At 41.4% G+C, this 14,885-nt stretch overlaps 1 protein-coding gene across 19 annotated transcripts in view; it reads right to left on the reverse strand.

The window, feature by feature from the left end:
- The window catches only part of banp (BTG3 associated nuclear protein), a 376,487-nt gene that overhangs the window by 211,043 nt on the left and 150,559 nt on the right, over positions 1-14,885 (reverse strand). For all 19 annotated transcript variants that reach the window (XR_010976672.1, XR_010976674.1, XR_010976675.1 and 16 more), the window contains exon 9: positions 8,945-9,112. Coding sequence is in view for 8 of the 19 variants with exons in the window: in XM_068049289.1 (XP_067905390.1) it covers positions 8,945-9,112 (168 nt within the window). In the remaining 11 variants the exon portion in view is untranslated. The remainder of the gene's footprint in view (positions 1-8,944; positions 9,113-14,885) is intronic.

Genomic DNA, 14,885 nt, shown 5'->3' on the forward strand with positions numbered 1-14,885 from the left:
TTCCTGCACCATCATTCCTCATAACCATACCTATTTACCCTGTTCCTCCACAGTGCTTCGTTTTTGCCACTCCCTCCAAGGCAGTCTGCAACAGTACTCAAGAGTCCTGCATGGGGTGCTACTGCCATCCCAGTCATGGCATTCACAGAGGGAACACAATAAACAGGCAAGCAAATCAAGCCTCTGCATTGGACCTTAAATCTAATCGTTCTTCACAAGATGACTAAATAAAAACCCTTCTCTGACAAACAAATTTAAAGCCTTCTATTTGTTTCCTCTAAACCTCTTACTTCCCCAATAAATTAAGAATACATATGTTTTTGGTACCTTCATCCATCCATTCCATTTATAAATATGATGGCCAGCACAGGGTTAACTCACGGGACATGCTGCTACCCTAGCTATCAAATTAACTCGCTGTCACCACTCACTACTATCATTTGCCAATGTATTTTATTTACTACTTTCCACTTTATCCCAGAGTGTTGCATTTTAGCCAATAAAGAAAACGATAGGTTAACATTTGGGTGTTGTTTAGCTTATCGTACATCACCAGCAATTTTTGTTTATATTTCATATTCTTAGCATTTATGATTTTCTCTTTACCTTCATTTCAACCTCAATCTCTCTTGAAGCAACTAATCAAACACCCTCATAATATTAAACATCATCCACTTTTATTAAATGATCAAAAAATGTATGATAGATTAGATCTGGCTTTCAGAAGCCAGGGTTTGTAATTATCATCTCAATTTTTGTCAAATGTAATGACTTGCTTTCTTCATACAGATTCCAATATTTTTCTTACTATAGATCTCAAGCCAACAGGTCATAATTCACTAGATCATGCTTCAGAATTCCTTTTTAAAACTGGAACAATAGCTACTTATGAATCTTTTACTGCTCTCACCTGGTTACATTCTTATCAATCTAAGCGCATCCAGAGTATCACTTGCAATGGCTTCTCTTCTTGCTCCTGCACCGTTAACCTCTGGAGTTAACCTCTGTATCCTTGGGCCCCTCCTATTTCTCATCTACATGCTGCTGCTTGGGTATGTATGCTGATGACACCTAGCTCTACCTCACCACCAACTCTCTCAATTCCTGCACTGTTGCTAAATTATCAGACTGCTTATCCAACATTCAGTACTGGATGAGCAGAAATTTCCTTCAATTAAACATGAGGAAGACTGAAGCCATCGTTTTCAGTCCCCACTCCAAACTCCATCTCTCTCCATGATTGAAGCCTCTGGCATTAGATTGAGAACTGGCTGGTAGAAAATAGACAAAAAGGACTTATAGAGACCGGTCACCAGTGGTGTCCCACATAGATTGGTGTTGGGACTGCCGCTCTTTACTATTTATATTAATGATCTAAATGTAGGTTTTGGGACCAAGGTCTGTAAATTTGCAGATGATACTAAGATCTGTGCCACTCTTGATGTTCGACGGCTTCAGGCAGATCTTGATGTACTGGGAGATTGGGCTCAGGGCTGGAAAATTATGTTCAGTTTGGAAAAGGGCAGTGTTATGCATATGGGTAGAGCAAATGCTCAACATAGACATACTCTTCAGGGAAATGCACTGAAGAAAGTGGAGAAAGAAAGAGATCTGGGAATTCTTGTGCATACATGTCTACAGATACATGAGCACTGCCATGAAGCAATAGCTAGAAAGACTCCTGTTGGGGTGTCCTCAACTGGTTATAAGATGAGGCATACTACTTTTGTCCTGTACAAGACCTTGTTAAAGCCTCATTTGGAGTGCTATGTCCAGTTTTGGTGTCCTCACATGGTGGGTGATATTGAAGCTTTACAAAGGGTGCAGAGGAGGGCCACTTGACTAATTCCCAGTATATAGCATCTTGGTTATTAGGCTAAAGGAGTTTGGACTCTTCACTTTTGAGAAGGGTAGACTTAGGGATGATCTGATCATGTTCCAGTCAAAGGTTTGTTCCAAGTAAATAGATTAGGGAGGACAGGGGTCACAATTTTATGTTGTGTAAGGCCAGACCTAAGTTAGATGTCAGGAGGTGGCTCTTTTCCTAGAAAATAGTGGACCTCTGGAAAAATTGTCACGTCATGCATTGGACGCCGATTCACTGAATTCCTTCAAGCTCGAGCTGGGCATGCTTCTAGTTGGGGTGGACATGACCTCTTACAAGAGGTACTGCAGGAATTTCAGGGGCAAAGTGACCTCCTGGATTAGTTTTGATTGCCTAGATGGGTCGGAGAGGAATTTCCCATATTTTTTCCCCCAAATTGGCCTGGGTTTTTAGCCTATGCTTGCACATCATATGGATTTGGGTTGGCGAGGGGTGCAGGTACATGGAAGAGTATATATATATTGTGATGCACAAAGTTTCACAATTGTGTGGGACCACCTGGGTGGACCACAGAGTCTTTACCTGTCTGTCGTTGTTCGTATGTTCATAGATCTCATTTCACTTGATAACACAAGGTCAGTACACTTAAATATTTTTCTGGTACTCCAGCACCAAGGATGGGAAGAAGCTGGGCTGGAATTTCAGGCACTCGCAAGCATTGAAGTGCTGCTGGCTATCTGAAGAGTTTCTTTATTAACAGGGCAAGCTCTTCAGTGCCGATTCTAAACAGGTGTTTTGCAACTGGAGTGCTGCTCAGGTGCTACTGTTGCTTAATGGAGAGACTCACTAATTTAAATGAAATGTGGGACATTAATGAGCCTTGCCAAAAGTTTGTGCATGGATACCCTTTATTACAGATGTTGGCTAGTGTACGAGACATGCTGGGTGCTCTGGCCACACACTAGCTTCAGGGTACATATTCATGCGAACAATACATCATATCATCAGCCCCAGTAAATAGCTGCACCATATAGACCAAGGGGTTTTCAGGAGTGACCCTCAGATTTGGCTGATCGCAGCTAGGAAAAGGGTAGAATATCTATAATTGGCTGCAGCTCCCATGGGTTACAGATAAGAAAATTGACCAGGGTTAAAAAATGTTTTATATTTCTTAAAGGAAAATTTATTTCACACTATTTTCCCCAGTCTCCAGCTGAAATAATACTGTTTCAAATCAATTCAGGACAAGTAAACTTGAAAAATTTAAATGTTTTAATTTAAAGAATCACTATTTTCTCTTGCCAGAGTTAATGTTCATTGTATGTTTATGTTTTCTCTTTCTTATTTTTCTTCAGCCTTCCTATCACAATTATTGCTACCTAGCTCTGCCTCACATTTCTCCACACTGTAAACCATGCTTCTACCTTCAATTTACTTCCAGTTCCATTTCATGCCCTCACGCAACTGCCTGTATTGCATATTTCCATACCACTTAAGTTTCCAAATGATTGTATCAAACAGTGATTAGTAATTCAAGAAGACCACTATCTTCTCAGGGCAACTAAGGATGGGCAAAAAATGCCGGTCTTGCCAGTGACGCCAATATCATAAGAATAATTTTTTTTAAAAGCATCTAAGTTCTACACCAAAGTAACTGTAGTCAGATTATGAACCTGAAAAGCAATCTACTAATATATGAATCCTAATACAACAGCAAAATATTGCGGATGCTGGAAGTCTGAAATAACTAATTTTGGTAACTTGTGATAAAAGCTGCTATTTGAGAAAAACACCTCAGAGCCCTTCATTAGCCTCTAACCCATATTAGAATACAGCAAAAGGGGAACTAAACAGCCACCAGTCCCTATTATAACCCTCTATTCCCATTTATTCAGGCTGATATAAGGGAACAAGGGCTCAAACCTGTCACTATCGGTCAAAACTGTAAATCAAAACAGAGTTCATGGTTTCAGATTTTAAAAATGTAGGAATATGCCATTACCAGGTGCCTGCTAACGAGTTGAACAATAATTACGGCCCAGATATTTTGTTAAAAATAATGGTGAGGCTATTATTACTCACTGTTATTATGGAGTAAATCAGCCAGAATTGTCCACAGTCTACACATGCACAGTTAAAAGTGGAAATCTGGAAACTGCTGTCCAATTTATCCCATTGTTCCAAAAGCTGCACTACATCAGTACCTCGCCAATAGATGCAGCATTGAAACCAATGTTAAGAGCGTGAAACTGCTATACTTACCCATTAGTTACCCACTAAACATGCCAGGCTGTGCCTTCAGGTGTAAGTGATTTTTTAACTGTGTGAAAGTCTTAATTACAGCCAAAAAAACGGGTTGAATTTTATGGGCTGCTAGGGATGGGAAGAGGGGCAGGGAGCCCATAAAATTGCGTCGGAAGGCGGGGTGGGGAAACAGAGTACCCGTCACCTTCCCAATGCCTTCCTATTTAGTCCAGGGCGGGAAGGTCAGAGGATGGTCTTCCCACCCCAGGCTGAGGCCCTTAAGTGACCAGTTAATGGCCACTTAAAGGCCTCTTTCCACCTCCACCTCAATTTAAAAGGTGGCAGAAGGGCCACCCACCATGGTGAGACACCACCAGGTAAAACCTGGTGGCCTCCTAACAGGGTCAGGGTCGGGTCCCTCCTTTGGGGGCAATCCAGGGCCCCCGGAGGTAATTGCTGTTCCTCTCCCAGGAAGACCCACCCCACCCTCACCAACCCACCCCCCCACCCCGTCACTAGGGCGTCTCTAAATAGCCCCGGCGACCCCAACCCCACTTACCTTTCCCGGGGTCTTCGGTGCCCTTGGTACTGTAGGGCCTCCTGTAGTACTGGCAGCGGCCACAGCTCCCAGTGGAGCTGCGAGTACTGTACAGCTACTGGCCTTATGATTGTCCAGCAGCTCTGGAGGCAGGCACTCATCCCTTAAAGGGACAGCATTCCCAACAGCGGGCTGTTAATTGAATTATTGTTGGAATTTTTTTTAAATTCTGTTTTTTAAATTTTTCTTTCTGCCTCTTTTATGTCTACATCTTAATCCTTTCTTTCTTTCCCTCCCTTTATTTCATTTCTGTACATGATTTTAAATGAATTAAATATTCCAACTTGTAATTTCCTGGGATGAATGCATGGGTCTGGGTGCAGGTGTGTGGGTTAAAACTGGGAAAAATGACTGCATTGGGAAGCTCATTCCAAACTGCCTATTTCCACATTTTATTCGAGTATGTTAGGGTGCTTAACTGCAACTCCCTCAGGAAAGGCTGGTGCCAATTACCATAGTGCAAAACTAGAGGTCATCAATATAAGATAGTCATCAAGAAATCAAATAGGGAATGAGTATTCTGTATTCGCTGCTTACAAATGCGGTCTCCTATATAATGGGGAGACCTAACACAGCTTGGGTGACCATTTGGGTGAATACCTCCGTTCAGTCTGCAAGCGTGACCCCAAGTTTCCGGTCACGTGTCATTTTAATTCTCTACCCCATTCCCTCTCTGACCTCGGCCTCGTACATGGTTCCAATGAGGCCCAACATAAGCTTGAGGAACAGCACCTCATCCTTCGATTAGGCACTTTACAGCCTTCCAGAGTCAACACTAAGTTCAACAACTTTAGATCCTAATCTCTATCCACATTTTTTCGGACAGCAGTTGTTGATGATGATTCTGTTATTCCCATTTATACTTCCTCTAAATCTAACTTTTCTTTCTTTAATTATCCCATTACCATCTCCTTTTGTCTTGCACCATCATCCTTTTTGTCATTTAATCTCTTCTGCCTTCCATCCTATCACAGACCTTCCCTTTTGTTCTTTCACCCTCACCTTTTGCCCTGCCTCTGCACGGGCTTAAAACCTGTTACTTTGAAGACATTTTCCAGTTCTGATAAAAGGTCATTGAACTGAAATGTTAATAGTTTCTCTCTCCACACATGCTGCCTGACCTGCTGAGTATTGCCAGCATTTTCTCTTTTTAATATCGGAATCATATTATTTTATGGTTGCTAATACAGAAACCATATATATATAGCACCCTGCTCATTAAAAGACCACTCCTTATAACAATTCAAAAAAACTGCAAAAACAGGAAATGTGAATAAAAACAGAAAAACCTGAAAAGTGCAGACAAAGTTATTATTCAGGGCTAATTCCTCCACAATCCTCTTGTTCATTTTGCACCATCCTGGATTCCAACAGTTTTCCCCCGACACTTCCCCCATATGAGTTCAGCAGGTGCAACACTTGCCGATTTATCTCTTCCACGCTATTGTCCATGATTGCAAACACTGCAAGATAATTTACAAATGCTTCATCTCCTCTCTTATGCTCATGCAGCGGCTCTCCTTCGTACTTGGAGACTGAACAATGATTGGACAACTCTTTGCCGAACACCTTTGTGTAGCCTTGACTGTTCTCCTTCCATTCCTACTTTGACATTTCTACCTCTGGACTCCTGCGCTGGTCCCAACCAAGCTCCAAGTAAATTGCAGGAATAATTCCAATCTTTTATTGAGGCATCTGATGCAGATGCACATCTCCAGTAAAAACTGCACCAATGTCTTTTCAGTGTTTCACTGAAGTAATTTTTGTATGCCATCATCTCTTTCACTTAAGAGAAGCAATTGCAGGCGACTGAACTAATGAACTACCTTTATTTAACAGCAATCAGTGTATCTGACTCTTGACTTTGACCTGCCCAGCACCTTTTGCTTGCTTTATTTCCTGATCATTTCAGCAGGAAGGTATGAGGAAGAGAAGAAAATCTGTAAGTGAATTTCAAAGAAAACTGCAACTCCTCAAATTATGCAAACGACATACATTGCAGCAGTCCTTGCTCGAATGTCTTTAATAAGTAACACATATTTAATCTTTGTTACAACATGCATTACTGTTATTAATTTTTCCCTTCATAATAATTCAAAAATGTGAAATGTTTTCCCCTATTCTCTGCACCTCCACATTGTACTAAACAGTTACAAGACATTAAACTTACAAATTGCCACAGGATTACAGGAACAGTACAATCATAGCTGACAAAGGCTGCTGCAGAATCTAAATCCCATGCAATAAAGCTATTACATCAATTCTTTCCTTATAAAATAAAGTCAAAATCCTAAAATCAGTTAGCATGCGGTATAAATAATATAAGCTAAGGGATTTTGTTTATAGTAAAATAAACCACAGTGAAATCAGCCTATGTAATGTATGATTGGGATATGTGAAAATCTGCAAAGACCACAGTGGGTAATATATTATTTATAAAAGCAAATAAAGTGTGCCTGGAAACAGAACTATTTGGCTAGTCAAAAATTTTCTCTTTTATTAAGTCACAGCATCTAAACCATTTCCTCAATACTGTTGCAGAAAACAAACAGATCTTTGCATTCAATCTTTGTGAAAACTTTTTTAAAATATGCTACAATTAAGTGATCAAAGTTCCTTAACAAGTAGCTTTATTTCTATTCCTGTAAACTGCAGCTCTGCAGTTTAGAAAAAAAGATTTATTTCCACCAGCTGGGTAAGGGTACATATGATTTATTATTACAAGTACAACGAGGTAGATTATGGACTGAAGTCTCTGGAGTGGGATTTGAATCCATGACCTTTTAACTGAAAGGCAATGGTACTACCAACTAAGCCAAGTATGAACCCAAGTAATTCATGTTGGTGATTCAATAACATGTGGGTTTCAATAACTCAGGGTTAAATAAAACACTGACGTTTTGCATCATTTGATTCAGACTGAATAAGTGGGAGAGGGATGGAACTGGAGACAAAGTATGAAGTTTCTGGCAAGAAAAAGAAAGACTTGCATGTTTACAGCACTTTTCACAACCACCAGACTTCTCAAAGCGCTTTCCAGCCAATGAAGTACTTTTGCAGTGTAGCCACTGTTGCACTGCAGGAAATGTGGCAGCCAATTTGCACACAGCAAGCTCCCACAAACAGCAATGTGATAATGACCAGGTAACCTGTTTTTGTGATTTTGATTGAAGGATAAATATTGGCCAGGACACCGGGGATAGCTCCTCTGCTCTTCTTCAAAATAGTGCCATGGGATCTTTTACATCCACCCGAGCAGGCAGATGGGGCGTCGGTTTAATGTCTCATCTGAAAGACAGCACCTCCAACAGTGCTGCACTCCCTCAGTATTGCACTAGAGCGTCAGCATTGATTTTTGTGCCCAAGCCCTGGAGTGGGATTTGAACCTGTAAACTTGTGACTCAGAGGTGGAAATGCTACCAGCTGAGTCACGGTTGAAACACAAGAACCAAATAAAATAGCAATATAGTCTTCCCAATGTTCAAATAGAGAAAATTATGACTCATCCATGTTCGGACAAAATATCTTATAACTCAGAAATGGTTGGAAGTTGAGAGTGCTGGAGAGGAATAAAGGGAATGTTATCAACCTACAGAAACTGATAGGTAAATGAGGACGGGGGGGAGGGGGGGGGGGTGGAGAATAGATCCAAGATGGAAGATTTGTGTACTCTGTGGCTGACGTTACAGGACGGGAGGTAAAGCCATTCCTGGAGATGTGTTGGTTCTGTTATGACAAGTAAGTAACAAAATCACTTGAGGAGGATCTAGAGGACTGCACTTAAGATGGAAGGAGGCAGAGGTGCACAGAGGCTGACATTGTTGAACTTGGCAGACAGAATAAGGAAGAATGCCAACCATGTGGCTGACTTTGACCAAGTCAATCTCAGTACTGTGGGCAGAGTAGAAGCCAAACGGAAGCAATTTAAAGGAAGAACAGGTGAAGAGTAAGGTGGCAATGATATGTTCAGCTCCATCATTTTAATTCCAACTTGAAAAGTGCTACCCCAATACCATTACTGGTCAGTTTATATATTATGGAGTAAAGTCAGCAAAGCAACACAAGAAAATTTTCCCCTTGCATACTTTTGTTATGACAAAAATATATTACTATAAACTATAACACATACATGTAAAAATAGACTAAATAATTGCTCTATTGGATTAACTGCTATTATACTTTGCTTAAACATGCCTTCAAAGTACAAAAATGAAACCAATAACTAGGATATGTGAAATATCTTTCTTTGGTAATGTTTACACCATCTATTTTTGTACCTGTTCCACTCATAACTGAAGATGACGGTGTCCTTCGGGCAAAACCTTTTACAGCCAAGCTCTGTCCACGTTGCTTTCTGCGCCATGCTGTTCGACATTTAGAGTCTATGCTCTGTTTTATTCTGTACCAGTCCGATTCAGTGATCCCAAATTTATGGAAAAGATGACCTACAAATATTAAAAAGTCTGCTGAAAAATATAACTTTGCACTAGATGCACATGATTACAGGCGAATTTGTATAGAATTTGCCAATTCACATAATCATCCCCCAGTGCCACCCAACTCTTATGACCATTTTCCCAGGGCTGGCTAACTCCTAAACTAGTCCACAAGTTCAGAAATCCCACCCCACTTACCTTCCCATCCTCCTCCACTCAATCCCACCCCTGCTAAATGCCATGGACCCGAAAATTCGGCATCAATGCAGCAGAACTGGCGCTAACCTCTGTTTCTGACTCTAACAGTGTGTCCAGGATGGAGGCTCTGTCAGCAAATCTTCACATCTTCAGTTGTGGGCTGTTGCACCAGCATGGTCACATCTTTGGTGCTTGCATGGGGTGGGAGGGGAGATGGGACTGGTGACAGCAGGATATATGACATTGGCACGCCACATGGATGCGCTCTGAAGTGGTTTTTTTAACTCTTAGTCATTCAATTTCCTTACAGATTGTGCTGGCAGTTCTCAGGGCATTTAGGCTAGTACCACTACAGGCCTCAACAGAAAGATGTCACAAACCTGCAGGATTAAGCCATTACCAGAATTAAGGTTGAGACCACCGATTTTCATTTGCACAGAAAAACAAAATCAATGGAATTGCAGAATGTGATCCCAAAACACCAATAAAAATTCAGGAAAATAACTCTCAATTAACAACAACCAATGGCCCTAATTATAAATGAATGGAGTAACAGAATGTCAAACACAAACATTGGCAAAAATCTTGGAATTCCATGTAATGGACATAATTTAACTTATTCAAAAACTGCAAACCAGTGGATCTAGGTGTGATGTTTATATTATTTATTTCCTTGACAGTCCTCACAATGGTAATTCATAATCAATAATTGTAGCAATGAATTCTCTCAATGGCATTTGATAGTGGCTAAAGTGCAGTATACATTTAGAGAAACTTGATATTGGCAGCAAACAGAAATGGGGATATACATCAGTCAACTTCAATTAACAGCACTCTGTTGGTCAAGTGTCATCTGGACATGCTGTCAAAGAAGAAAATATGGGCTATATCAGCTCTTGCTCTTGGGAATCATCTAAATAATACTCAGATATCCTATGTTGCGAGAGTTGAAAATAATCCAAAACTGTGGGCTGAATTTTACCAGCCCCTTGGGGACAGGCTGTATGGCAGGAAGGCTAGCAAAATGGCACAGGAAGGAGTCAGGAGGTGTGCCCAATGTCTTTGCATGCCATTGTCATTTTGCCAGCTGTGGGAAAGGTGGCAGACGACCTGGCCACCTGGAAGACAAATGACTCACTTAAGTGGCCAATTAATGGCTTCTTCCTGCCTCCGTGGCATTTTGCCCACATTGGGAGGGCCCACCGCTATGTGGGAAGATCACGAGGTAAACCCTGGTGGCCTCCCAGCAGTCTCCAAAGAGCCCTCCTTTTTCATCACTTTGAACCACAGAGGGGGCCCCTCCGGCAGAAATGGCCACCCCCTCAGCAACAACACTGCCTGTTCTCAGCGACCACTACCCTCGCCGGGGCCTGACTGGCACCAGCACCCCTAGACCCCACTTACCTGATTTTGAGGGTGCATGGTCATCGATGGGCCTTCATCATCCAGGTGCAGCCCCAGCAATGGCCACCACTAGGGGTGGTCCTGCTGAGCTGCCGCCCTCTGATTGGGCTGACAGGTCGAGGGTGGGCCCTGTCCTGAATAAGACAGCAACCCCGGTGGCAGTCACTTAATTCGCTGCTGCCAGCAAAATGAGGCCCTGGGTCCTGCTGCCCACTGAAGCGGAGTTGCCCCCACCCACACTTTCGGGGCTGGCAGTGGGACCTCTGCCACCTCTGTCAGAATTGATTTAGATTTCCTCACTGGCCTTGCTCCTTTATGAAAAGTCTATGGAGCATTCTTAGCCAGCTCTAATAAAAGTGGGAGCCAAGTACAGTTTCTTCAAATCATCGTTCCACAAGTCAGAATACTTACTCTGAACAACCAGACAGCAGATTGCTGTGATTGACTCATTGCTGAATAAAATTCCTTAAGATGTTCACCTTCCTCATAACTCAGTTACGATCATAGAGTTGCTTTTCCAATACATGTGCAAAAATGTGCCATTTGCTTCTCAGCAACTGCTAAGAATTTGTTTTTGTTCTATGATCAGATGGTATGAGATGCGCATGGCACTGAAAAAAATAATGTGGCACCTGTAGTGTTCAATGGTTTGATTGTATTAGTCTGTTCACTGATCTGTTTACAGTACCTGATTGCTTAAGCCTAGAATTGATGAAACTGAAACTAAAAAAACATGCTGGAAGGTTCTAGTAAATACAAGAGTGTTCTGATACAGGCATCTTACAAATGCTGGGCGGCACAGTGGCGCAGTGGTTAGCACCGCAGCCTCACAGCTCCAGGGACCCGGGTTCGATTCTGGGTACTACCTGTGCGGAGTTTGCAAGTTCTCCCTGTGACCGCGTGGGTATTCGCCGGGTGCTCCGGTTTCCTCCCACAGCCAAAGACTTGCAGGTGATAGGTAAATTGGCTGTTGTAAATTGCCCCTAGTGTAGGTAGGTGGTAGGGAATATGGGATTACTGTAGGGTTAGTATAAATGGGTTGTTAGTCGGCACAGACTGTTTCAGTGCTGTATCTCGAAATAAAATTTAAAAAATAAAATATTTTTAAGTACTGTAAATAAACCTATTGTTGATTTAGAACTAGAGTCATATCTGCATTGCTCTGAGATAAATCAGATATATAAAATATCCAGCAAAGTGGCAAAAACATAACAGCACCTCCCCCATAAATAAATTAATTGCTTCTGTAAGTCACACCACCTGGTCACCCAGAAGCGAACTAGCATTGTTGCATAAAAGCAAAATACTGCAGATGCTGAAAATCTGAAATAAAAACAAGAAATGCTGGAAACAGTCAGCAGGTCTGGCAGCATCTGTGGAGAGAGAAGCAGCGTTAACATTTCAGGTCAGTGACCCTTCATCAGAACTGGCATTGTTGCATATAAGGGAAAACTAGATAAACTCACAAGGGACAAAGGAATAAAATGTTGAGAGGGTTAGATGAAGAGGACTGGGAGGAGACTCGTGTAGAGCATAAGCACCAACTTGGATCGAATTACTTATTTTTGTGCCGTGCATTCTATGTAACTCTATTTAACATGTACCCTATTGTGGTAGATGAATTTGAGTAATTAGCAGCACCAGATTTGAACTCTCAATGAATTTTGCTGAATTGTTGCTCTGAAACTGCTTGCTTTTATGACCATGTGAAATTAGTGTATAACCTTGACTAATATGGTTCATCATATCAGTTTTCTTTTAAATACTGAAATGTTCTCGTCGAATGTAAATGTGCTTATAGTCATAGATCCATTCACAGTAAGCCTAATTCTAAACTGATTAACAATCAACTACAATGTACCTACCAAAATTCAGGTATACAGAGTGGTTGTCATCACTACCCTCCTGTATGGGTCAGAACCGTGGGTTTTACACAGAAAACAAATGCGACTGCTGGAGTGCTTCCATTAGCGCTGCCTTTGATCCATTGTGAACATCAGATGGCAGGACTACATCACAAATAATGAAGTCCTCAACAGAGCCAATTTGTCCAGCATTGAAATACATTCTCTTACAATGCCAACTGCACTAGGCAGGACATACGTCATACATGGAGGATACCAGAATGCCAAAAGCTGTGCTTTATGGTGAACTATGCTCCAGTAAGCAAGATCAAGGTGTACCTTAAAAATGCTTCAAACACCAGCTGAAATGTCAGCTCTCTCTGGCTGACACTGACCAGCAGGTGTGGGAGCAGGAGACAGCAGACAGAAACAGATGGCACACAACAACCAGGAGAGCAGCCTACAAGTTCTAAACAAACAGGCGCAAGGCTGCTGAAGAAAGACGCAGACAACGAAAGAAGTCTGCTTAAACCAGAGCCCCTCCAAGCTAGGAGTTCTGGTGCCCCAACTGCTCAAGAGCCTGCAGATCAAGAACTGGCCTCTTCAGTCACCAATGATCATGCCAACTACCAAAGAGAGAAGCCTTCCCATTATCTTTGTTTGCAAAGATTCTGCCATCATCATCACAATGTATCTGATACCTTTTCAATTTAAAAATACCTATGCAAATAATCTAAATTGACCCTATACCATGAAACAATTCGCAAATAACACATTCGTGCGCAAATCGGAGAGCAAGTTACGGCGAATATACATGGACAGTTAGACATAAAAATGCAGAAGTTGCCATATAAGATGCATCATAAGCTTCCCAAAGATGATATCTCGCTGTCTGGTTCCAGATGTAAATGGATTAAACAGTGTGAAGTTTGTTGCATATTGTTGTCTGCACGTTAGATGCTTGGCTGGCCTGGCCTGCATAAATTTCTGAGGCTTTGGGTACTTTAAACAGTAACTCATTTATTACATTATAGTAACTACATACACTTTCACTTAAGCATGTCTAACCCTCTGCTGACATGATGCTTCTTCTCTCTCTCTCTCCAGTCTCTTACACATGTGATCTCTGACATCATCACAGTAAGAGGTGCTACTCACACTATCCCAAACATTAACCCTTTCAAACCCTTATACTACATCTCCCAAGTCTTCATACATATATTTGTTTTTCTATATACATTCATTTTTACTTTACATACTACCCCATCTCCCCCAAGTCTCTGACATTACAGATTCAATCTGTCAGGAAGCTTCACAACTCTCCCCAATCTTGTCAGACACAGAAGATCAGTAGTCTTTCTCTGAACTCTTGTTTCTTGACTTAGATGGCCTTCATTGAGTTTTGTAGTATCCAGTCCTTTCTGAATTTCAGGATCAACCTCTGGTTCATCCAAATATATGACTGATTGACGTCTCTGATGAATTGAGATAAGATTTTTCCTGTTTCTTCTGATAGTACCTTCTGATGTATGTACTAAATAAGATCTCTGTTGATTATCATCTCTCTGGATGATTACTCCTTCTCTACCTTGGTTTCATATCCATACCTTTTCTCCTTCCATCAACTTGGGTAGATTTCTGGTATGATATCTTCTATTATAATTCGAAACATTTTTTCCGATAAGACTTTTCTCTGTCTTGAACTCTGATAATCCAGGACTTCTAGCCCTCAAAGTAATTTTTTGGGGAGGATAGGAAGCTTTGAGTTTCCTCCCCATCAATAGTTCTGATGGTGCTCATCCACACAGCAATGGAGTAGATCTGTAGTTTAGGAGAGTTGTTTGAAAATTTTCATTCTTCGTCAACAGTGTTTTGATAGTTCTGACTCCTCTTTCAGCTTCACCATTAGATTGTGGATATCTAGGGGAATTTGTAAGATGTACAAATCCACATTTTTCGCAAAGTGCATAAAGTTGTCGTTAGCAAATTGGGGACCATTATCTGACACAATCTCGTCAGGAATGCCACGAGTTGCAAAGATCGCCATTAAAGCTCGAATGACAGTCTCAGATGTCGTTGTTGACAAACGTTTGATTTCTATCCATCTTGAAAAGTAATCAATGATAATCAGGTAGGATTTCACATTAAACATGAAAAGATTAATCCTCAGACGTTCCCACGATCTGGTTGGAAATTGTGTCAATATAAGGGGTTCCCTCTGGTCTGGTCTGTGCAAAACGCATACCTAGCAATCAGAACACGTACGACTGAACCCATGCTCTGCATTTCATGTGGCCCTAATGTATTTTTGTCCCAAGATATCCGTCCTAAGTGAC

The sequence above is a fragment of the Heterodontus francisci genome, chromosome 17 (assembly GCF_036365525.1).
Source record: "Heterodontus francisci isolate sHetFra1 chromosome 17, sHetFra1.hap1, whole genome shotgun sequence".
Classification (NCBI taxonomy): domain Eukaryota; kingdom Metazoa; phylum Chordata; class Chondrichthyes; order Heterodontiformes; family Heterodontidae; genus Heterodontus; species Heterodontus francisci.